Source organism: Rosa chinensis, chromosome 2 (assembly GCF_002994745.2).
Source record: "Rosa chinensis cultivar Old Blush chromosome 2, RchiOBHm-V2, whole genome shotgun sequence".
Taxonomy (NCBI): Eukaryota; Viridiplantae; Streptophyta; class Magnoliopsida; order Rosales; family Rosaceae; genus Rosa; species Rosa chinensis.
The window spans coordinates 65,762,974-65,787,476 of NC_037089.1; the positions used below are offsets into that span (position 1 = coordinate 65,762,974).

A 24,503-nucleotide genomic window follows, 5' to 3' on the forward strand; every position below is an offset into this window, starting at 1 on the left:
TACTTTGAGGAATCAAGTTCTTAGAGGAATCAATATGTGTGCATTCTTAATTTCTTAGAGGAATCAAGTTCAAAAGCTGTCACATGCTCACATGTGTATTAATAGATATATAAAAAACTACAAAGAATGCATTCCTTGCCTAGCAATGAGAGAAATACTGAAAAGGTGAAGGAGAAACAGCAGCAGCATGGCAACAAGATGGCAAAGAGAGTAAGATGCAATAGCATGAGATGTGAAAAGGTCAATAACCAGTGAGAGAGGGTAAAAAATGTTGATATACTGTGACTCAAATGTTCATATTTTGGGTGATTTGAAGTTATATAGAAAACCATGAATAATTATGAACTTAAAACCATGGCAGAATATTTCCACTACGGAGACAGGTAATTTAGCCAATATAAAGCAACAACTGGAAGCTTCAACACTATCTAATGTAATTGAAGGTCTACTTTACTGACTCTTGAGGTCTGACCAAAATAAGGGTCGTACAGCTTTCTGTGAAGTGCTAGACACTATTCTTTGGCAAATAAAAAAAAAATTTAATTAAAAAAAAAAAATTGTTAACGGGTTCTTAACGGGTTCCAACGGAAAACCCGCAAACCCGTCGGGTTAAGCCCGCGAAACCCGTTAACTTAACGGGTTTTTACCGGGTCGGCCCGTTAAATACCCGGCCCGTTAAAAACCCAACCCGTACCCGCACTATACCCGCCCGTTGCCAGGCCTAAGGGAGATGAACAGAAGAGTTTGTTGGGTTTGTTAATCTTCATCCCAATGAAGTTTTGCTGGGTTTGAAATAAGGGTATTATAGGAAAATTTGCTAGTATAAAAAGTTTGCTGGGTATACTTAGATATTTGCTGGGTACATTTAGAAAGACCCATGATCAATAAGCTTCATAAAAGGAGGGTTACTTTAGGATATCATGGCCTTAGAGAGTGGACGGTTTATGTGATTTATTTATCAAGTAGTTTGATTGGTTTGTCTGGAAAAAGATACTCAAATTTATTGGTTGAGCTAGAATTTATTTTTATTTTTATTTTTTAAATAAGAATCTCTGCAACTGTCCAAAAATTTTGATGATTTTTGATTAATAAAATTAATGTTGCTTCCCAAATTAAGTAAAGAAACTGCATAATATAATATAATGAGAGGCGTTTGTGGTAGGTTATATGGGAAAGAAAGTCAAATTAATCGGTTGAATTAAATAATTTTAAAAAATGATCGCTACGACTGTTCTTAAATGTTCATTATTAAAATGCATGTAGCTGTCTTCAAGTTTTTTTTTTGTTTAAGAGCAGGACGAAAGAAGTTTTATTACTCAGAGAGTTCAAATGTTACAAAAGGAGGCAACAAGACTTCCCAAATCTGGAGGAATAGCTCCCTGCCAGTGAGCAAATAAACCTGACAACATGGCTTGCTTGGCCATTCTATGTGCAGCCGTGTTAGATTCACGGTAAGCATGCTGAAAGAAGGAACCCGGTAGACTACAAAGCTGAACCTGAATATCCTCAATCACCCTTCCTAAATGGGATGTATCTTCATCACCTGAATTTATAGAATTGACCAAAGAGAGACAGTCACTCTAAAAAATAACAGGCGATTGATTAAACTCTAATGCCCATGCACACGCTGCTCTACCTGCAAGCGCTTCCACAACATTGGGGGAGTACACTACATCAACACTAAAGCATGAACCCCCTACAACAGACCCATCAGGATCACGAACAATTATCCCAACACCTCCCTTCTTCGCCCTATCATCAAAGGCTCCATCAAGGTTCACTTTGATCCACCCCGCAGGAGGAGGTACCCAAGCAACAGCTGCACGCTGAGCTTTGAAGCCCTTCAATGGTTGAAGAGATACAAACAAGGAGAAACTAGAAGAAGCTTGGAAGTAGACGTGGTGTAGAGAAAAAGCCCTAGACTCCCAAACTCTCTGATTTCTTTCTTTCCAGACCACCCAAATAAGGTAGAGTAAAAAATCAAACAGGTCATGTGAAAGAACCTGGATACAGTAAGTCACCCAATCAAGAAAAGAAGCATGACGCTCTGAACTGGAAGGCAATATCCCAGACAACCCTGAGAACTGTCCCACAATGTCGTGCATGAAAGGCCAGTCCCTACAAATGTGCGTAATGGATTCATCCCCCGCATTGCAGAGAACACAATCGTCCTCAATCCGGACCCTCCGTGACCTCAACTGAGTCACCGTCGGAAGAATTGAAGCACAAGCCTTCCATATATGAATTTTCACCTTCCCAGGAACTCTGGCAGCCCAAATACTCTTCCAAGTGTCTACATAGTGGGAAGGGTTAGAAGCGGAAGGAATATCAACGTGATTTAGTTGAACAGCAAGCTTATAGGCACTTTTGGTAGTGAATCTCCCTTTCGCATCAAAATGCCAGATCAACCGATCCGAAACAGCTCGTTGACTTAAGGAAATAGAACATATTAGAGAAGCATCTTCTGGTTCAAACCAACGAGCTATTAAGGTGGTGTTCCAAGACAAACCTGGTAGAAGCAGATCTTTCACAAGAGTAGGAGCACCCTTTTGTCTAATAATAGGACTGAAAGAGAAAGGTCTAGGCAACCATGGATCATCAAAAATGCGAATAGAGTTCCCATCCCCCACTTGCCATCTCAACCCTCTCCGTAACATAGACCTTGCTTCATAAATACCCCTCCAATAAGAGGAAGGTGAAGATGTTAGTGATGCACTCCAAATATCACCACTAGGAAAGTACTTCGCCTTGTAGAGATGACCAAGAAGAGAATCTGGGTCACGCATTAATCGCCAACCCTGTTTAGATAAAAGTGCTAAGTTGTGAGCATACAAATCACGAAAACCCATCCCTCCTGCTTCTTTGGGCTTACATAAACCCTCCCAGGACATCCAATGAAGTTTCTTGTTTTCCGTCTTACTACCCCACCAAAACTTGGCGCACATTTGATGGAGAGACTGACAAAAATCCTTTGGTAGCAGAAAGCAGCTCATAACATAAGAAAGGACTAAGGGAGTGCTTGAGCTACCACCCGAATTAATAAGTCTTTTCCGGCACCACTAAGAAGCTTTCCTTGCCAACCTTCAAGTTTCTTGCTTAACCTTTCCTTAATGTAAGAAAAAGTTTCAGATTTATTCCGCCCAACATAGGTTGGGAGACCCAAGTACTTTTCATGCTTAGGAACAATAACCACACCTAGAGACTCTGCAAGGCTCTGCTAAAGCTGCACATCCACCTTTTTGCTAAAAACAAAACTACTCTTAGCAAAATTAATTCGCTGCCCTGAAGCCTTTTCATAGCCCTTCAAAACTGATAAAATATGCCCACACTCCTCTTGTGTGGCCTTTCCGAATATGAGACTATCGTCTGCAAACAGGAGGTGGTGAATGATGGGAGCATTCTGACAAACTTGAATACCTTGAAGCAGTCCACAGGAAGCCTTACGCTCAAGTAAAGCTGAAAAAGCTTCAGCGCACAACAAATTAAGATAGGGTGAGAGTGGATCCCCCTGCCTTAATCCACGTGTAGGACTCAAATACCCCTCCAGTTGTCCATTAATCAGGAACGAATAACGAACCGAAGTTACACACTGCATAATAAGCTGAACCCATGATTCATCAAAACCGAAGCAAAAAAGAACCGCCTCCAAAAACACCATTCCATACGATCATAAGCCTTACTCATATCCAACTTCAAGGAAAACACCCCATCAGTTGAAGATTTACAGTTATGAATAAAGTGGGATACTTCATTAGCTATCAAGGAATTATCAGCGATCAACCTACCCGGAATAAAAGCACTCTGGAAGGGTGAAATAAGGTCAGATAAAATCTTCTTTAACCTGTTGGCAATAACTTTAGAACAGATCTTATAAAGCACATTGCATAGTGCAATTGGACGTAAGTCAGACATAGCAACATGATTCTGCACTTTAGGAATGAGGCACACATGAGTGTAATTAACCTCACCCAATAATCTGCCAGAGTGGAGAAAGCTCTTAACAGCCTTAACCACGTCGTCACCAAGAGAGTCCCAATATTGTTGGAAGAACAGAGGAGGCATCCCATCAGGCCCTGGTGCCTTGGTGGGGTACATTTGGAATAAATCCTGCCTTATCTCCATCGCAGTATAAGGAGCACATAAAGCTGCATTCATCTCAGATGATACTCTGGGTTGAATTAGGTCTACCACTGAGTGCATATGACCATAATCCACTGATTCCTCTGTAAACATTGTGGAAAAATAATTCAACACCACGTCCTTAATACCCTCTGCAGAAGACTACCACACTCCCCCTACATCAAAAAGACCCTGAACTCGATTTTTTACATGCCTGTTCGAGGCCTTGCGGTGGAAGAATTTGGTGTTGCGATCACCATCAGCCAACCACGTTATTTTCGATCGTTGTTTCCAGTAATCATGCTCCTCAGACAGAAGCTTTTCCAGCCTAGCAGATAGAGTAATATTTTCTTCTTGAAACTCCGTGGTCAAAGGCAGACTACACAGTTGTTGCAACCTACTTCTGATCCCCGCAATTTCCCGACTCCTATTCCCAAAGGTGAGTCGCTGCCACTTGTGCAGCTCAAACCTAGTACTCATAATCTTTTTAGAAGCCTGAAACATATGCCTACCAGGGTATGCAGCGCTCCAGCCCTCCTGTACCACCGCAGCACACTCCTTATGCTTCACCCAGTAGCTTTCAAAATGAAAGCGATGCCTCCTACGCTGAATCAAGGTCGGAGAAGAATGAAAAGCTCCTAGCAACAAATGTATATGGTCACCGTGAATAGGTTCCAAGTGTAGCAACCTGGCTGCGGGGAACAAATCATACAAACAAGGTGAGGCAACTGCTCTATCAAGTTTGCTTCGGATTCCAGCACCTTTCCAAATGAAAGGGACTCCCACATGCCCTACATGGTGAAGATCACAGTAGGAGAGACAATCCCGAAAACTCTGCATCTGCCCTTCCCTTCGAACCGCACCTCCCTCTTTCTCATCCTCATGGAGGATCTCATTAAGATCGCTTATCACCACCCAAGGCAATGAACTCTCATCACCTAGACGGCGCAACAAAGACTGCAGAGCGATGTCGCTCTGCAGTTACTGGGTTACCGTAAAATCCCGTAAGCCTCCAATAGACATCATTCTCCCGAATTTCAACGTCAATATGATTGAGGGACTTGGACCTGAAACGTACATCCAAACCATCAACCCAAAATAGTGCAAGGCCACCAGATTGAGCTACACTAAAAACTGCTTCACATTCAGTAACCCTAATTCCAGTCGCAAGTTCTGCATATAATTCTTATCATGAACCTTGGTCTCACAGAGGAAGATAATAGAGGGCTTCTTTTGCTGGATGACCAAGCGCAGAGCCTGAACCGCCGCATCATTATTGATGTCGCGACAATTCCATGCTAGAATCTCCATAGAGATCGATGGATATGCAAAGGAGAAACGAAACCCTAGAGCTCCAGTTTTCTCTCTCTGCTGTCCTCAAGTCTTAAGAAATGAAATTTCATAATATAATAACAGGAGTATGTTGCCAAAATCACAGATTACAATGAGTGTAGAGAGGACATCTCGTATATATCTAACCTGCACTAATTAACACAATTAATTAACCTACGTCGACTGTTTCATTTGCTTTACAAAAATAATGATATATCGACTATTGCCATAACATTCTTTTTTGTTTGTCTAATAAGCAAAACAATGATTTGGAACTCGATAACCACCACAGGTGGTCGAGTTGATAAGAGTCTCCAGGTGTGGAACCCCCACACCCGAGTTCAAATCCTGCCGACGCTTATTGGAGTTAAATCTCAATATATTCTTGCTGGCCAGGGGGGAGGAAGCGTTCTGACATGATCCTCTGGCACGGATTAGTCTCTGGGCCTAGGAAGCCTTTGAGGAACCGTGTGATCTTGATAAAAAAAAAATGATTTGGAACTCGAGAATAAATTAAATGGGTTAAACCTTGCATGAAATAATGCAAGTTTTACCGTAAAAAACTACTGATATATTGGAACGCGCGCAGAAGCATATGTACATCGGATATGTTGTTCCCATCTGCACATCAACAAACATTTTTCGCATCCGATAATTGGACAACACCCGAGATGGAATTTCATAATTGTAATCACGAAATCTGCAATAGACAAAATCTGGAGTTACCGGGATGAACCCTCCTCTCAAACGTCCCAACACAGCAAGACTCTTAAGTCTAGGGATAAAAATCCTCTGTGTTTCCTTCCCAAAGTATGAGCTTGATAGCGGTCAACTTCTCAAGAGAGGGAAATTGAGAAATAACAACATGGTTGTTAATCATCGATCCATCAACAACGAAACTTAACTCCTTTAAATTCTTGCACCAGATTGAACCAAGGTCCAATGGGCTGAATCTGCTCGAATAATAAAGAGTTTCGAGATTGACTGCTTCAATACCACACCTATATATAATATTCATCATCATAACAAGGATGGCTTTTGAGGACAGCCTTCTTGAGCTTGGTTAATCTACAAACCGGAATACAAATATAATACATCCTTACACAGAATCTCAACTCCAAAATCTCAAGAGAAGGGCATCTAGAAAGGAGCTTCCAGAAAAATCTATCCAGATCATCACATGACTCGACAACTCGAGCTCCTTTACTCAGCTAAACCTTGTGTTGCCATGAATCGAGTCACTCGTCAGAGTACAATGTGTTAATTTGAGCACAACCAGTGATCCAAAATCCAACCTAGCAGCAGGAAACTTGTACATTGGGTGGCCAGGAATACGAAAATCGAGCAACAAGTTTTTGACAGTGTTTGGATACCAGCTTTATCCAATTGTCAGGGTGATGATCAGAGATGCCTGATTTTTTTTTGGGGTTAAACCAGGGTATCCCCGCCTGTAGGCAAGGACGAATCCCTCGAGCCGGGTCGGACCCCATTTGGGGGGAAGTTCTCCCAACACTGGTTGCTCCATTCACAAGGCTCGAACTCGAGATCTTGCTTAAGGGGAACAAGCTCCTGACCACTTGAACCACCAAGGGTTGGTAGAGATGTCTTTTGCCAATACACCTTTCAGTGTAAAGTGTCATTTTCGAATGTTCTTCATGCTCGTCTTGGAGTAAACTCAAGGACTCATCAACACAATTCACAAACCTCGTCTTGATTTTTCAGAAGTACCAAAATGAAAGTGAGAATGTGGTAGAGTCCCAAAGGCTTTTCCACGTCTTGGACAAGAGGCTTATGCAGACAGCATCTTCACCGGGCAAGCAAAACATGATTTTCTCCATAGTAGGTTCCGACAACTGCAATATTCGATCCTTATCGTCGACTAGGATGGCCATGATGAGGAGTACCATGATCGAAAATCAAACCGAAGTAATGTAGGATCCTTTGACCCTAAGCTAGAATGGGCTAAGCCGAAAGTTGATTGGGTCGGTTCAAGTTTAGCACAACTCAGTTGCTTCCAATTCTCACAGCAGTCATGCGTAACACTAGGACATTAATTTGGGGAATAGATTCTGTGTTCGTCTTACCAAATGAAGGCTAAGTCGAGAATGAAACTGGTATTTGGGGTTTGATTGAAGCAAATAAGGGAAAAGGAACACCAGGTTGTCCTTAATTGGTTATCCTTGGCTTTGAATATGAGCCGTATAATTAAAATTCAATGCTTAAAACCTTGACAGCTCAACAAAATGACTTAAATACTCATTTACTGGGTGTATGATAAAATGACGTTAAACTGGAGGGGAGAAAAGAACGGAATAGGGAAGGGAATGACCCAAACTTTCGTCATTTTTATTCTTTCATCTTCTCCATCCCTAGAGTTGTAATTTTTCTAGAAATTTAGAAAAGTAACTTTTTTGTGACAGTGAATTGAGTTATGAATTATTACCTAGTTTTTCAAAGCGGTTAAACTAACCTTCTAAGACAGTGAAAAATCGTAACTACCCTCATTAATTTATTCTCCTCAATCTCAATCTCATATGGTCAATCAATTTTATCCTTTTTTTTTTGTTGCTTTATCAGTTTATTGCATGAAAGTTGAAACAACTTGATTACTCAAACACTATTTATATTTTTGATACATGGATAACTACATTTGCCAAAAAAAAAAAATTCGATGACTTTAGTGAGATTGAAGAAACGCTGAACAAAATTGAAGCAAAACAAACTCATTAATTGAGGTTTAAGGAAAACGAAATTGAGAGAGAAATTGCTGTGCTTTCATTGATAATATGGGTCTCTTTATATAGAGGATTACAGGCATAGAATCAGAGTTGTATATGGAAACATAATCGTACAATGAATGGATCCATCTACGAAAATATCTCTGATATTATCTCTAAGATTAACCCTATTACAACTTGCACAAGTAACCTAGAGTTTGGACCAGACATATTCTGGATATACTTGAACACTCCCCCTTGTGTCGTCCAAACGTGGTGCTCCTCTCGTTGCCTCATTAAAAACCTTGCCGAGTAACAAAAACCCAGTGGGACAAAAATAACATCAGTCGAAGGAGAAAAAAGTACAACACACCCTTCACGTTTCGAGACCATACATGTAGACATCTCCCCTTGATGCGTTTCGAGACCATACATGTAGACATCTCCCCTTGATGTCCGTATCCCCCCTAATGAATACGATCATGAGAGTTCGGATAGTTTCCGCAAACGATACTACCAACATGTTTCTCGAAAGTGGAATTTAGGCAATGACTTAGTCAACAAGTCTGCTACACTGTCTTCAGACCGAACCTAGTTCACTCTGATCTAGAGGAGAGTCTGTTGTTGCTGATTATGCTTGGTGTCGTTACATTTGATATAGCCTTGCTTCATTTGTTTAATGCAAACGACATTATCTTCATAAATGCTCGGAGGCTCATCTGTGGTAGACTTCAAACCACAATTACTTCGAACATGCGTAATTATGGATCCAATCCACATACATTCACGAACCATTTCGTGAAGAGAAATAATCTCTGCTGGTTCGAAGATATATTGACCAGAGTCTGTTATGTAGACCTTCAAGATATAGTAGTCTTGCCCATGGTGAACACTTAACCAGTTTGAGAATGACCTATGTGTGGGTTAGAGAGGTACCCAACATTAGCAAAACTTTCCAAAACAGTAATGTTGTTTTGGGGTGGGGATAGAGAAAGCAGGCCAGTGTTGGCGGCGTTTCTGGTGTATGATGGGTTCGAATTCATCATCTCTCTGTAGGGATAGAACAAGCCCATATCACCAGTCTAAATGGCGTCGCGTTGGAGTAGAGCTATACTTAGCTAACAAGTTCACTATAAATGAGATGTTCGGGTCTTATGCATTGAGCTAAATACAATAATGCGCCTATTGTACTTAAGTAGGGCACTTGTGCCTCTAGCGCGTCTTCGTCATTATCCTTTGGACAAAGAGAATCCTTTTCAGGATTAAGACTACGGACGATCATGGGGTGCTTGAAGGCTTGACCTTGTCAAAATGCCTAAGCATCTATCAACACAATCCTCAAGTTCCAAACCAAGACATAATCTTGTTCTCCCAAGATCCTTCATCTCAAACTCAGATTTCAAGTGTTCAGCAGTTTCCCTTAACTATTTAAGGGGTTTAAGAGCTTCTAATAAAGATCATGTTACCAATATGAACTGCGATAGAATTTGGAACTTGTTTAGGAAGAGCGCGGGCATTTACATATCTCTTCCCAATCAAGTAGTCACTTTAGTGAGTGTTTTAACCTCATTGCAAACTTGCTCCATGGTCTACAGCCACTTGACTTGGATAAATGAAGTTCACCGGATTCCTTATCTAGATCCACATACGAATACGTAGTGACCACATTCGTAAGCTGCATGTTCAGTTATTTGAGAACTACCAAACTGAGAAGTAATGACGTATATTACGAGAGAGTATGTCTCTTCGTAGGCTATTCCAGGGAGTTTTGTGAGAAGTCTTATGCCATAAGGCGAGATTACCATCTCTTTTTCTCATCACGTTTTCTAACGAAGACCCATTAGTCAACATGTTTTATGTTATGAGGTGTTGCATCACTGGCTCTATAAACCTTCCTCTTCGTTAGAGAATCCAACTTAACCTGGATCACATCTTTTCATTTAGGCCAATTTTCTCTACATTGGCATCATCCATCAACGGAGCGTGGTTTGATATCATCGGACTCAAAAAAGTCATGCTCAATGAAATGTGTGAATACATCATCAATCATGATGAAGTTTCTATCCCACGTCTCATGTACACTAGTGTAATTTTCAGAGCTCTCTATATTCTCAAGAATAGATTCTGACGTTGAGGCGTCCCCTAATGATAACCTTAATCTGGAACATTCTCATGAGACGGATTTTGAGTGTCAATGATCAAATGATTGAATTGTGCCAAAGTATCATTCGAACCCACGGGGCCTCCCACGCATCCTAGCTAGGGCCATGGCCTGTAACGCCAGAGTACCACTCTCTATGACGTTGGTGCCATAGTGTAGGGTGGCATTACATCCTCTCGTAGGGACGTCTATCCTTGCAGGCCTATTTGCAGCAGATATGTGTGATATCGTCACTTTAACGGGGATCGAGATGAGACATAGTGGGGACAGACCATGATAATTCATGTCGTTCCTGCTGAACATCAGTGTTCTTATCTCCCCCGCATGAGATGATATTCAAACAACCCAGATGAAGAATTTATAAACATAACCAAACCAAACCAAAATCAACAAAAATGCTAGAATTCGAATTGAGGAGAATCAACAAAAATTAACTAAGCCACATACGCTTTCTTTTAAATTTCCGACGGAGACAACCACAAAAGACATGATTAGTGGGTGAATTGCTTGGTTTAGTTTTAGAAAATAAATATTGTGAACAGAACATAATGCGAAAGAGACTAGGAAAGGATGATTGGATGATTACTGTTTGGTTTGCAATTGGATTTGAATGAAAAATACATTTGCTTCATGAAACTTAAAAGTACCAAGATTATTGGACTGATGAAATAGAGGGCGATGGGTGTTTTGCAAAGGTTTAGGAAGAAGAAAAGAGATAGAATACAAATAAACAAGATAAGGAAGAGCTAGAGTCAGCGCCTAGCACAAGAGCTGCACCCAAACACCATCTCAAATCACCTTCACCAATTAGCCACCAGTTGTCGATCACCAACATGTTAAACAGCGACAAGCGTGGCCCGTGGCCCACCATTGTACTAATACTGTCCCAACTTAAGCACTCGATAAGTGTTGAGTTTTAATCACAAAAGGCCTCGGTACAATTAGGTGAGATCCACCCACTTATAAGTTATATTTTATTTGTCACTTTTCCAATGTGGGATCTTTCCTCTCCAACACACCCCCTCACGTGCAACCTAACTTTAGGTTTGCAGGTGAAATTAATTAATCCAATTTCCACATTGGAAATTGGGACACAAGTCTCATATCAAAGACTTGGTCGATACAATCTAAGGCCAACATTGGACACTTGGTAATTTCGATGGCAATACAGAGAACCCCAATTTGGGCTCATGATACGTGCCTATGTGAAGACGCAATTGGAGAAGGACCCGCTCTGATACCAAGTAGAAAAGAATACTTCAATTCAGGGTTAATTCAATAATTCTATTCATCCCACAATGAGGGTATACAAGTACAAAGGAGTAATCTAACTCTAATAGGAAACAAAATCATGAATTCCTCAATGATGCAATCAGAGAAACAGGGTATGGGGCATTCAGTAACTACCGAATTTTCTGTTATGGCTCAACGCAAACAGGGTCCTCCTCCAGGCTTCTCCGGACCTTCTCCACACCGTCCTCTAGGTAAACCAAATCCATATGCAAACAAAAGGTGCATTATCTATGGGGAATTAGGTCATACCAAGGAGCGGTGCTATGAAGTGATTGGTTACCCTGATTGGTGGGACTTCACCAAGAACCCAAGAAAGAATCTGGGCAAGGTCTCTATTGCTACTAAAGAGGAAGTTTACCTAGACAATGCCTCCGCTAATGTAGCGCAGTCAGGTATGAAGGGTAAGGTTACTTTTAATAGTACATGGATAATTGATACAGGTGCATCTGACCATATGACCAATGACCCAAGCCTTGTGAAAAACCTTAGATGTTCCCGTCAAGACATTGTCTCTACTGCTGATGGTACTCCAACTCCGGTCACCGGAGAAGGTTCTATTGCTTTATCTGATACCTTAACCCTTGAATCTGTCTTAGTTGTTCCATTACTAGCTTATAATCTCCTATCTGTTGGTCAAGTTATTTTAGCTCTTACATGTATTGTGACTTTCTATCCGTCTTTCTGTGTGTTTCAGGACATTCTGACTCAACGGATTCTTGGTTATGGTGTTAGAAGGGGAAATTATACTATCTGGATCTGACAGAGACCGGAAAGAATCATAAGCATCTTTTGGGACAGGCTAATCAGATCAACGGGGTAGAGAATGCGAAGGAAGCTGTATGGTTATGGCATCGCCGTTTAGGTCATCTATCCTTTCGTTATCTTAAGAAGCTGCAACCTCAATTGTTTTCAGTTGTTAGTGATTTGGATTTCTATTGTGACGTCTGTGAACTGGCCAAGAGTCACCGTATTCACCAAGTCTTAATAAAAGTCATGTTCATTTTATGAAGATTCACTCCGATGTCTGGGGTCCTGCGAAAATTTCTTCTCTTTCTGGAGCTTGGTATTTCGTAACGTTTATTGATGATTGCACTCGCATGACATGGGTGTCATTACTGAAGAATAAGAGTGATGTATTTGGAATGTTTACCGAATTTCACAAAATGGTGGCAACTCAGTATCAACAATCCATCAGAGTGTTTCAGTCTGACAATGGTGGAGAGTTTGTGAATGGCCCTATGATTGAGTTTAGCCGGTCACATGGAATTCGTCATCAAACCTCCAATTCTTATACTCCTCAACAAAATGGTTTAGCAGAACGGAAGAACAGGCAGTTGATGGAAGTTGTTCGTGCTTTCTTGTTTGGCATGAATGTACCTCGGTCCTATTGGGGAGAAGCAGTAAAATCAACAGCATATCTTATCAACCGTACTTCTTCATGGTTGATTGAGTTTCAGAATCCTCATCAGAAGCTTCATACACTTTTGACCATCCCTTCTATGCCTAATTTGGAGCCTCGGGTGTTTGGGTGCACAGCCTATGTTCATATTCCTAAGCCCCAACGCAGCAAGCTTGATCCTCATGCCCGTAAGTGTATCTTTGTTGGTTATGCTGACTTCCAGAAGGGTTATAGATGTTATGATCCCCTTACTGGCACTATACATGTCTCTCTTGATGTTGCTTTTCGTGAATCCAAGCTTTATTACTCAGGAGGAGTTTCTCAGTCTTTCCTTCAGGGGGAGAGAGGTTGTGAAGGGAATCCTCGTTCTATTATTGATTTTGATGTCTTTGAAGACTTGGAAAATTTGGAGGATAGATTTGAGAGTAGAAATTCGGAAACAGAAAATGCAGTTTCCGAATAGAGCATTGTGAATTCCGAAACAGACAATGTGACTGTCGAACGAAGTGTTGCGAATTCCAAAACAGAAAATGAGACTGTCGAACAAAGTGTTGTGAATTCCGAAACAGAAAATGTAACTGCCGAACAGAGTGTTGTAAATTTCGAGATAGAAGAGACGACTTTTCTGGACAGCTTGAATCAAAATCAAGACGTATCTGAAGCTCACACACACAAGATATTCCCCCTTCTGCATCACCAACTGAAGATCTCGGTCAATTGATCCTCCTCAGGTACCCCTAAACTTTAATGAATCTTCTGGGTTAGAAAGTGTCGAACCTTGGAAATCACAAAGGGTTACCAAGGGAATTCGTAAGAAACAATATGAACCAGATATCAAAGCCAAAGCTAAATACCCTATAGCTAATTTTATGTCTAACCATAGGATTTATGGGTCACATGCACTTGTTGTTGATCAATTATCTACTGTATCTATTCCTAGTAACGTGTAGGAAGCATTGACGGATCCAAAATGGACAAAGGCGATGAATGAAGAATTGGAAGCTCTTCAAAAGAATGCAACATGGGAGCTAGTACCTGTGCCGGTTGGAAAGAAGACTGTAGAATGTCGTTGGGTATTTACTGTGAAGCTTAATGCAGATGGAACTATTAATAGATACAAGGCAAGGTTGGTTGCCAAAGGATATACACAACGCTATGGGATTGATTATGAGAAGACTTTTGCACCTGTGGCAAAGATTAATACTGTCCGGATTCTAATCTCACTTGCAGCAAACAAAGATTGACCCTTGCACCAGTTTGATGTGAAGAATGCGTTTCTTAATGGAAATTTGGAGGAAGAAGTGTACATGGATGTGCCCTCAGGTGTTAAGAATTACCCTAGTGACGTTGGCAAGGTGTGTAAATTGAATAAGTCTTTGTGTTGCCTGAAGCAGTCTCCAAGAGCTTGGTTTGGAAGATTTTCAAAGTCCATGAAAGCCTTTAGGTACAAATAGAGCAATTTTGACCATACCTTGTTTATCAAACGCAAGAATGGGAAGATTACAGCTGTTATTGTGTATGTTGATGACATGATTGTTATAGGGGATGATCCGAAAGAGATGAATGAATTGCAAAAGTATCTGTCAAAGAAGTTTGAAATGAAGGATATAGGACAACTGAAGTATTTTCTGGGTATTGAAGTTGCAAGGTCTAAGAAGGGGATTTTGCTTTCACAAAGAAAGTATGTCCTTGATTTACTTGTTGAAACGGGGATGTTGGACTGCAGACCAATGGAGACACTCATTGAGATGAATCACAGACTTGCTATTTATCCTGATCAAGTTCCAACTGATAAAGGGAGGTATCAACGTCTTGTAGGAATGTTGATTTATCTTTCACATACTAGACCTAATATTGCTTATGCTGTGAGTGTTGTTAGTCAATTTATGCATTGTCCTAGTGAAGAGCATATGGATGCAGTCTTTCGTATTTTGAAGTACTTGAAGATGACGCCAGGTAAAGGGTTACTGTTTCAGAAAAAAGATGAACTGGAAGTTGTTGGGTACACAGATGCAGATTGGGCTGGTGATAAAACTGACAGATGTTCTACATTTGGGTACTTCACTTTTGTTGGAGGGAACTTTGTCACTTGGCGTAGCAAAAAGCAGAAAGTTGTTGCCAGATCAAGTGCAGAAGCTGAGTTTCAAGGTATGGCACACGGAGTCTGTGAAATGTTGTGGATTAGTAATGTCTTGAAAGACCTGGGTTACAAGATTAAAAAGCCTATGGATTTGCATTGTGATAATACAGCTGCCATTGAGATTGCACATAATCCAGTTCAGCATGATAGAACAAAGCATGTGGAGGTTGACCGTCATTTTATTAAAGAAAATCTTGACAGAAAGGTTATTCGCTTTCCATTTGTAAACTCAGAGGAGCAATTAGCTGATATTCTTACTAAAGGAGTATGCAGAAAGGTATTTGACAGCTCAGTTGACAAGTTGGGCATGATAGACATCTATGCACCAACTTGAGGGGGAGTGTAGAATCGATGTAAATTTGTATGTAATTAGGATTTTATTTAATTAGGATATCCTGTAATTATGGAAATATTGTTTCCTATTAGAGTTAGATTACTCATTTGTACTTGTATATATACTCTCATTGTGGGATGAATAGAATTATTGAATTAACCCTGAATTGAAGTATTCTTTTCTACTCAACACTCGGTCAAATATCTTATCCAACCTAATATCACCAAAGATCTCTGATCCTACGGCAAAGCATTTGATATCAAAGTGGCCGGTGCACAAGAATTGAGGGACTGATCTTGAGGTTTTTTTTTTTTTTTTGACCTTTATAGTAAGAGACATTAGATATCAACTTATTCTATAAAGTCGATGGACGTAAAGCTCAAAAATTATGCAATGCAATGCAAGAGAGGTGATTTAAAATTTACGTTTTCTCTTCTGTTTTCTCACCTTCATCTCTACGTTTCTCTATCTACATTTGAATCTCTTCGAAGGTGGTTACTGTGATTGGATTTGTAACCGATGAAAGTGGGGAAAGAAGAGCGGCAAACGGCAAACATAGCAAAGCTTGCTTGGAGAAGAAGAGGAAAGCTGGCTGTGTCGCGCGACGAAAGAGAGAAGTCTGACTAGGTGCCTAGAGGCTAGAGCGAATTGAGGCACTACGGGGATTTTTATGTCATTTTACCCATTTATTCAAAGAGAATTTCAATTCACCATTGGGCTGATCGAATGGGCCAAGCGACCTGAATGGCAGGCCGGTAGAGGGTCATTTTCATCCACCGACAGCCCCATCATGATTGGGCCAATGCGTTTTGTTCACTCCAATTCCCTCCACATCATTTATTTGCTTCTCAAGAATCCGATCATCCAACCAGAAAGCGCTTTTCCCAACCGCTGCTTTTCACTCCCATCCCAACTGTCACCCCGCACCCCCACATTGCCAGAAGCACTTTTCACTTCCCACAAATGGACCGGCCGGACTCCTCCTCTTCCGACGACGACGACGATCGCCAGAACCTAATCGACCAGAACGAGCGCAAGCAGCTCCCCAGCCCTCGATCCGCCACCACTTTCCAAATCGACGACGGCGACGTCGACCACCACCGCCACCACCGCGAAATACGACGGCGTTTCGCCTCCCTCAAGCTCAGCGACTTGTTCAACAAGCGCTTCCTCATCTTCTTCATCTTCATCCCTCTCTTCGTCCTCATCCTCTTCTTCACCACCGACATCAAGAGCCTCTTCTTCTCCCGCCTCTCCGTCCCTCTCTCCGATTCCCTCTCCGATAAGCTCCGCGAGTCCGAACTGCGAGCTCTCTTCTTGCTCCGCCAGCAGCAGCTCGGTCTCTTCGGCCTCTGGAACCAAACGCATCCCAATTCCACTTCAAATCACTCCAATTCCGAACTCCAGGATTTCAAATCCTCGATTTTGAGGCAGATTTCGTTGAATAAGGAGATTCAGCAGGTGTTGTTAGCTCCGCACAGCTCCGGGAACTCATCATCGGAATCCGAAGATTTCCGGGATCCGAGCCTCCTCGGCGATCGGTGTGGAGTAGTGGACCAGCGGTTTTCGGAGAGAAGAACAATTGAGTGGAAGCCTAATTCCGATAAGTACTTGTTGGCGATTTGCGTTTCGGGCCAAATGTCCAACCATTTGATCTGCTTAGAGAAACACATGTTCTTTGCAGCATTGCTGAACCGGGTTTTGGTGATTCCTAGCCCTAAAGTGGATTTCCAGTACAGCACTGTGTTGGACATTGAGCACATTAACAAATGCATTGGGAGAAAAGTTGTGGTGACTTTCGAGGAATTGGCTGAGGAGAAGAAGAATCACATCCACATTGATAGGTTTATTTGCTATTTTTCGAAGCCGACGCTTTGCTATGTGGATGATGAGCATCTCAAGAAGCTGAAGGCATTGGGGGTTTCGTTCAAGAGTCGTGAGCCTGCTTGGGGGGAAGATGTGAAGAAGCCGAGCAAGAAGACTGTGCAGGATGTTCAGTCCAAGTTTTCGAGTGGTGATGATGTTATTGCCATTGGGGATGTTTTCTTTGCTGATTTGGAGAAAGATTGGGTGGTGCAGCCGGGTGGTCCTCTGGCTCACAAATGCAAGACTCTTGTTGAGCCGAGTCGGCTTATAATGCTTACTGCCCAGCGTTTCATTCAGACGTTCCTGGGGAAAAATTTCATTGCACTACATTTCCGGCGGCATGGCTTCTTGAAGTTCTGGTACACTTTCTTTGCTTTGCCTTACCCTGTTTCATTCTTTCGCCTATTTGGTTTTGCTTACTCTTGTTCAAAGTATGTTTAGTTTTTTGCATTTGATTACCCTTTACTGTATGCGATAGATAAGGACACATGCAAATGCTAATGGAACATTTTGGCCTCCTTAGATCTGATGTTGCATTAGACATCTCCAAATTCCAATCTTTCCCAATTTATTTCTCAAATTGAGTGAAGAGTAAAAGCTCTGTCCAAATCATTGTATATATACATACCTCTCTTAACGTAAAAATGTGAATTAGTTATGTTTCCTTCAAACTTTCATTCCATCCATAAAGTGGTCCTAAAGAATTTAATTTCAACTTGATTTGGGGAAAGTAATGGGAGCTCCAAATATTCAACATAATTGAGGAAAATTTAGACATTCCTCAAAGTTGGGTAAGTTTTAGAGACAGATCAGAGCACAATTTTAGATCATGTTTCCCCATCTTTGCGTTTCGGGCAGGATTTAAGGAAGGATTGGAGATACTCTTAGTTACTAGTCTATCATCGTACGGTTATATAGTCGTAGTCTCATAGAGCATCAAGATCCCAACTCCAAATTTTGTGGTGGCAGAGCATCAAAAAACTCAGAACAATTAATCTTCCTTTAGTAATAAATTCCATGTTTGAACAATTAAGCATTTTTAAAAGTGAGAGAGTTGGTTCTCATTGGATAGTCAGATTCTGATGTTAAGGCATCTGTAGATACTCCAAAATGTAGTTTGCTTTTACAAATCATATTGTGCGTCTTTTGTACTATCAGGGGCAAGTGCATGTTTATTGGCATCTTTTGGTCTGTATGTTTTTGCTGTGCCCATCTAAACTGTTTGTTTATTTTTCAGCAATAATAAGCAGCCAAGTTGCTTTTACCCCATTCCGCAAGCCGCGGATTGCATCACCCGGGTTGCTGAAAGGGCCAATGCACCAGTTATATATCTTTCAACAGATGCAGCTGAAAGCGAAACTGGTTTGCTGCAGTCACTAGTTGTTGCGAATGGGAAGGCTGTACCACTTGTTAAACGGCCTGCACGAAATTCAGCTGAAAAGTGGGATGCTTTGTTATACAGGCATCGAATTGAGGGGGACTCTCAGGTAGGTTATGCTACCATTTTAACATTCTATTATTGCATCAAGTAAGGTAGAATGTCCTTGCTGCTTAATACCATGTAATTTATGTCTTTATTATGTTTATAGGTAGAAGCTATGCTGGATAAGACAATAAGTGCCATGTCAAGTGTTTTCATCGGAGCATCTGGATCCACTTTCACAGAGGACATCTTGCGGCTCCGGAAGGATTGGGGTTCAGCTTCTGTGTGTGATGAGTACCTCTGCCAAGGTGAAGAGCCTAACTTCATTGCAGAGAATGAATGAAAACACTATACTGATGATTGCTGGGTGATTGTTATTTTTTGTGGTTTAACCTACCTCTTGTGTATGCACCGCTCAAAAGTGGTTGGTTTACCCTAAAATTCATTGACATGTATATTAGTGTATGATAGGCTATAGCAGTGCCTGCATTTTGAAAATGAGTTTGTTCCTGCCTACCTCATATTCCTTCGCCATTTTAGCTTCCATTTTGCTCCATTTAAAAGTAGGGAGCACATATACATTCTGCCTTCTAATTCTGGATTCTGAAGTATGCAAATCAAAGGTATAACAGGGGCAATGACAATTTGGCCTATTGGAGATTTGATTCATGTCATGTTGCATCTTATTCAAAGGACCAAGTCACTACCAGGACTTGTGACTTGTGAGCTAGACTTTTCGAGTTTTTTTTCTTTTGTATGTTCTTTTCTCTTTTTCATGTTGCATCTTATTCAAAGGACCAAGTCACTACCAGGATTTATACTTTACCAGTACGATGAAAAAACAATCTATACCAAAAGAGTCGTTAAAAGTTGATCAATATGGTAAAACTAGCAATGCTTTGTGGATTAACTTCGTCTAGTTTTTGTTGATACACAGATGAAAACATTGGATTCTAGCTCTCTAATTAGACTTTAGAATCAGAATAAGAAACAAAATAGGAATCAGAATCAAATTGAGTTGCCAAATTGGGAAGGTAAAATCAAACCTTAACTAGCCACACCAAGAAAAAAAAAACAAACCCAAGTGGAGAGGATCAAATCAAATTAACCACTGGGCCGAAGATCTCCAAAATTCTATTTGTACGGCACGTGGACTGAAACTACAAGTCTAAGACGAGCTGAGTCATCGCCTTTGTTCAGAAGCGAAGAAGTGCTCGCATTCTCTCACTCACAAACTCATATATTTCTTCAGACCCAAAAGCCCAAAACACGACCGCGACGCCGCCTCTCCACCTATTCCTACGATCTCTGTTTCTATAAATAGCAACTCCCTTTTGTGTGGTTCCCTTTTGCTTTCATGCTTCTGCATCCTTTCTTTCCTTTATTATAAATGTATTGGGTGGACAACTCCTCTCCTTCTACTCGATTGACGTTTTCTAAACACTAGTGTGGAGATTCTTGATCGCCACTGATTTGAATATACATTTTTTGATTGAAATAACAGAACCCAGATAGAAAGATTCAATCTTTACTTTTTTTTTTTTTTGGGGCGTGTGCTTGTGTGTTTTGTGAGCTGGGAGACGAAATTTACAGAGGAAGCAGATTAGGGTTGGTAGAATGAGAGCGAGATTGATAGTGTTTCCTGTTAAAGGGAGGAACTGGTGTTTTAGCAGATCAATTGATCCTCTGGTTTCGGATTCTAGTTATGGAAATACTCCTTCCACTCTCAAAGATCTCTGGAAAAGGATCTCGTTCAATTCAAATCCCAATGTTAATTCTAGTTCCAATGCCAATGCCACTGTCAATCCCTTTGCTGCTAATGCTGAACTGGTAGTCGATTTCATCTCGAACAAGGTTGGTTCATTACCAAAAAGCCTCCATTTTTGTTAGTATTGCTGTTAATTGGGTCTTCTTTATCTGTTTGAAATCTTGACTATGTGTGTTGTTTGTGAATAGATGAACAAAGCTTGGATTAGTCTGGAGAAGGCGCCTGAGGGAACCTTTAAAAGAAAGATTCATGGGTAAATTTTGTGCAGCCTTGGTTGAGTTTTGTTTGGTTTGTTAGCTCACTCAATGTTGTTGAGGTTTTTAACTTTGGGGAAGTTATGATGGTGTAGGGTGGGATTGAAGCTATTGGCTCGGGTGAAGCCGTCTGAGATTTTCTTGAAATCTATCACTAACGAGGTCTCACATGTTGAAGTTACATACCCTTCAAGGTTTCTTTCTGTCTCTTTCACTTGCACAGCTGCTTTTCTCTTTCGCTTTGAATACGCCATCCTTTTCAACATGTGGTCTCATACAAGGTTGATAGAGACAATTTAAGAATGGTTGTGGTGCTTTGCCTATTACATAGGCTGATAGGCCTGCAAAACTAGCATATCAACTTATAAGCTATTGCATTCTGATTTCTAAATCTGCCCAATCAAAACGAACAATGCACCTTAGTAATTTGTAGTTAGAACTTAGAACAATCATGGTTTTTATTATCTCACTCTGAAAAGAATTATCAGTGTGAAAAGAATGCCTATTCACTCACACATTCTGTATATAGTTGTACTCTTTTTATTTTTGGTGGAACAATACTACTTTTGTGTTCTGACCATATATTAGGATTTTGCAGCTTAAATGCACGACTTGTGCGTAGGAGGTTACGACATATTGCCTCGAGGTATTCTTTTTCTTTCAAGTTACATAACTAGATGCTTGAAGCTATGTATTATTGCAAATTATTGGTGGTATCAAACTTTTTCTTTTCTATCCTTGAGAGTTGAGATTGAGAAAGAACCGAAAGTTTGTCAAACCGAACTGACGAAGTGGAACCAGGAAGACATTACAAAAAAAGATAAACCAGGAGTATAATTATCTAGGAAAGAAAAACCCTTCATTGATTCGGCTACACACTGATTCCCTTTTGTTTCTTCTGAAAGAAAGGAAAGAAAAAAAGGGGCTACGTACTGAACCCAATTGGAATCAAGGAGGGACTTCATTCAGTGTTTATGATTTATGACTCACAATGCTGGATTAGTTTTAAAGGTTCTGTTGAATATGTATGGATATGCTTCACTTTCACTAACACTATAAGTAACTTTGGGCCTTATTTGCTCAAGAATCATGGTACTTTCTGAGAGATTCATGTGTTACGGAGTGGAGGGTATTGTACTAAAGCTTTATGTATTCCTAGTTGCATGAATATGAATGGGCTATCAGAGATGCATTAGTTTCCCTTGGATATATTATATTAATCTATCATGGGACCAGAATTTATTGATTTGAAGTTTAATCTGATTATCAGGGGATCTATCATACACAAGAAGTACTTATACGGCTCCGTTACGTTGCTCCCTCTGACATCTGCATTTATGGTACATATGTGTTAACTTGAGTTTCACTCTGAATTTGTACAACCTTTGGATTCTTTAATGCCTTTTGCACTTCTAAATTTGCATATCTGTTTGTTAGCTCCCCTGGTTCTCATTGTCTCTTGATTTATGTTTTAATTTTATGCAGGTTTTGCCTTTGCCTAATATTCCCTTCTTCTGGTGTTTATTCCGTACTTACTCTCATTGGCGAGCTCTCCAGGTGCGTACATTGTTTTTTGTGATGGAGACTCTGCAGCTTAAGTTTTTGTGATATAAATAAACCAATTATTGAGTTAAACTTAGCTGGAGAAACTTATCGTTAACACTGCTAGATCGGTTATGTATTGCTCCTATTACAATATGTGATATATTAATCTTTCTTCTTCTTTTTTGTTTATGTTAATGATCTAGGGAAGCGAGAAGCTTCTTCAGCTAGTCTCAGATAGGCCGAAGACTCCAGATGGAAATGGAGTTGAGCATGGAACGAAAAAGTTACTTAATTCTCCGTGGGTAAGTAATTTATGGTCCAGCAATTGGAGGCTGGGTTATGATTTTAACAGTCTAGAAAAACCCTGTACCAGTAAATCTTATTGGACTTCTCAGGGTTGTATGTTATCCCTCAGTAGTTTGTGTGTTGAAAAACCTGATTACTGAGAGCCTTTGTCACTTTGGTCCTCTGAGAATTATGGGGTTGTTTCTTCACCACCAGTAACCTAGTTTTCTGTGAATAACCATCTCAAACTATTTCCCTGTGTTCCATCGGTTTCCAAATTCAAAGTCTAGTCAGTTTGATAATTGTTTAAATTGGACCTTTGGTTTTTGTTAGCGAATAGCTGGCCTTTGAATATAAGAAAATATGCAAATCCACCCTCTTTGATTAGTGATCAGAATGTCATCATTCCTGGTACTTCAACATATTTATGTGATTGTAGAAACTGTTTTATGCTTTTCTGTTTTCACTTGAGATCATCACTTTTGGTCTTTAATATTTGGGCCAATCTGGCCAATCACCATTTTCAGTTACCACCATGTAGTTGGTTTGGCAATTGTGAGGATGTATGCTCCTTACACCCTTTTGGTCAAATATGCAAACCTTGCACACAAACAACGCATGCTCACATGCATGCTTGCCCACACATACCCTTTCTGCTAATGCATAAGACAGAAACATAGCATTCTATATTTTTCTCTCTTTTCTCTAATTTCATTTTTATTCATGAATGTAAACAGGTTTTGCAGCCATCCAAAGAACTTGAGGAACTTCTTCATCAGGGAGATGAACACGATGGTCTGAATAAGCAGGCTATATTAAAAGTCTGCAAAGCCTTTGATTTGAACTCGAATGATGTTCTAAAATACAGAGATACCGTGTAATTAAATTATTGCATTCTTTCCCATTTCAAATGTAATGTCACATTCTCTTGAAAAAGAAATTGATTATTGAACACTTGAGCTGTTTGAAAGGAAATTTTGGAGGGATGCTTACACGAATGCATCAGATTATCAAGTTTTGCTCTTGCACTACCAGTAGGAGGGCTTAGTTCAGTGAAAATTTAGGTTCTAATTTCAACTCCCCATGGTATTGTCCAGCTAACTAGCCTGATTACCAAATAACGTTTGCTTATTTTGATCTTGAAAGCTAATTGGTTTGTGAGAAACTGGCTTATCTTATTTGACTTCTCAGGATACTGTTGTATTGACTCCAAGTAGTTTGTTACTGTTAATCATGTTGTGAAGGACCTCTTTTTTTTTTTTTTTTTGATAATGGAGCCAGTAGGCGAATATATATTCATCAAAAGCCAGAATAGGTCATTACATACCCTTCCGCTGCCATTTACAGACAAGAAGATAGTGGTAGTACCCACAACGGTACATAGAAACATAGACCCACTCATTGTACAATCAATACGTAGACATAGCGGGAATCCCCCTTTGGTACTACGCCGGAGGCCCTAGAAAGATCCGGCCTTCCAACCTAACTCTTTAACCAATAAACCTAGCTGCCTAGAGACCTCAATTGGTGTACACCTAGATCTACTGAGAATTAAGTCGACAAGATCAGACCAAATGCCAAAACTAAATGCACAAAAGTACCTAGACTGTCCCTGAAAAATAGGGACTTATTGAAAGTAATAAAATTACTATCCTAGATAATGCACTAGGGCCAAAACCCTAGCCCAAAACTTGGGCCCAATAGGGTCACCAAAGAGATCACTCAGGCCCATCCTCTTGGTTTGGATCAGTCCACCGGCTCCTCCCAGACCTGTCGTGCACCATGGTCCTGCCACGCTCCGTCCGAACACGTCGCCTTGATCTCTGCGTTGCCGTGATCTGCACCGCTCCATCATGTCAAAGCCGCA

The 24,503-nt window shown here is 40.6% G+C and overlaps 2 protein-coding genes across 2 annotated transcripts; both read left to right on the top strand.

The window, feature by feature from the left end:
• The first annotated feature begins 16,351 nt into the window (after positions 1–16,351).
• Positions 16,352–19,453, top strand: LOC112187068 (O-fucosyltransferase 36). The gene is made up of 3 exons (XM_024325703.2): positions 16,352–17,720; positions 18,599–18,848; positions 18,951–19,453. The coding sequence occupies exons 1-3, from the start codon at positions 16,459–16,461 to the stop codon at positions 19,125–19,127; spliced, it is 1,689 nt and encodes a 562-aa protein (XP_024181471.1). The 5' UTR covers positions 16,352–16,458; the 3' UTR covers positions 19,128–19,453.
• A 396-nt stretch (positions 19,454–19,849) lies between these two features.
• On the top strand, positions 19,850–23,634 carry LOC112187069 (uncharacterized protein C23H3.12c). The gene is made up of 8 exons (XM_024325704.2): positions 19,850–20,638; positions 20,741–20,805; positions 20,902–21,000; positions 21,405–21,452; positions 22,077–22,146; positions 22,292–22,363; positions 22,555–22,653; positions 23,374–23,634. Exons 1-8 carry the CDS (start codon positions 20,402–20,404, stop codon positions 23,515–23,517), a joined length of 834 nt encoding a protein of 277 aa, XP_024181472.1. The 5' UTR covers positions 19,850–20,401; the 3' UTR covers positions 23,518–23,634.
• Positions 23,635–24,503: the final 869 nt, after the last annotated feature.

What these genes read in the sequence shown, in the direction of transcription:
- LOC112187069 (XM_024325704.2), top strand. Translation starts at nt 20,402, where the DNA reads ATGAGAGCGAGATTGATAGTGTTTCCTGTTAAAGGGAGGAACTGGTGT. An exon ending in CTCTGACATCTGCATTTATG is followed by an intron (nt 22,147 to 22,291) that starts GTACATATGTGT and finishes AATTTTATGCAG; the next exon opens with GTTTTGCCTTTGCCTAATAT. An exon ending in CTCATTGGCGAGCTCTCCAG is followed by an intron (nt 22,364 to 22,554) that starts GTGCGTACATTG and finishes TTAATGATCTAG; the next exon opens with GGAAGCGAGAAGCTTCTTCA.
- LOC112187068 (XM_024325703.2), top strand. Translation starts at nt 16,459, where the DNA reads ATGGACCGGCCGGACTCCTCCTCTTCCGACGACGACGACGATCGCCAG. An exon ending in CATGGCTTCTTGAAGTTCTG is followed by an intron (nt 17,721 to 18,598) that starts GTACACTTTCTT and finishes TTTATTTTTCAG; the next exon opens with CAATAATAAGCAGCCAAGTT. An exon ending in GAATTGAGGGGGACTCTCAG is followed by an intron (nt 18,849 to 18,950) that starts GTAGGTTATGCT and finishes TTATGTTTATAG; the next exon opens with GTAGAAGCTATGCTGGATAA.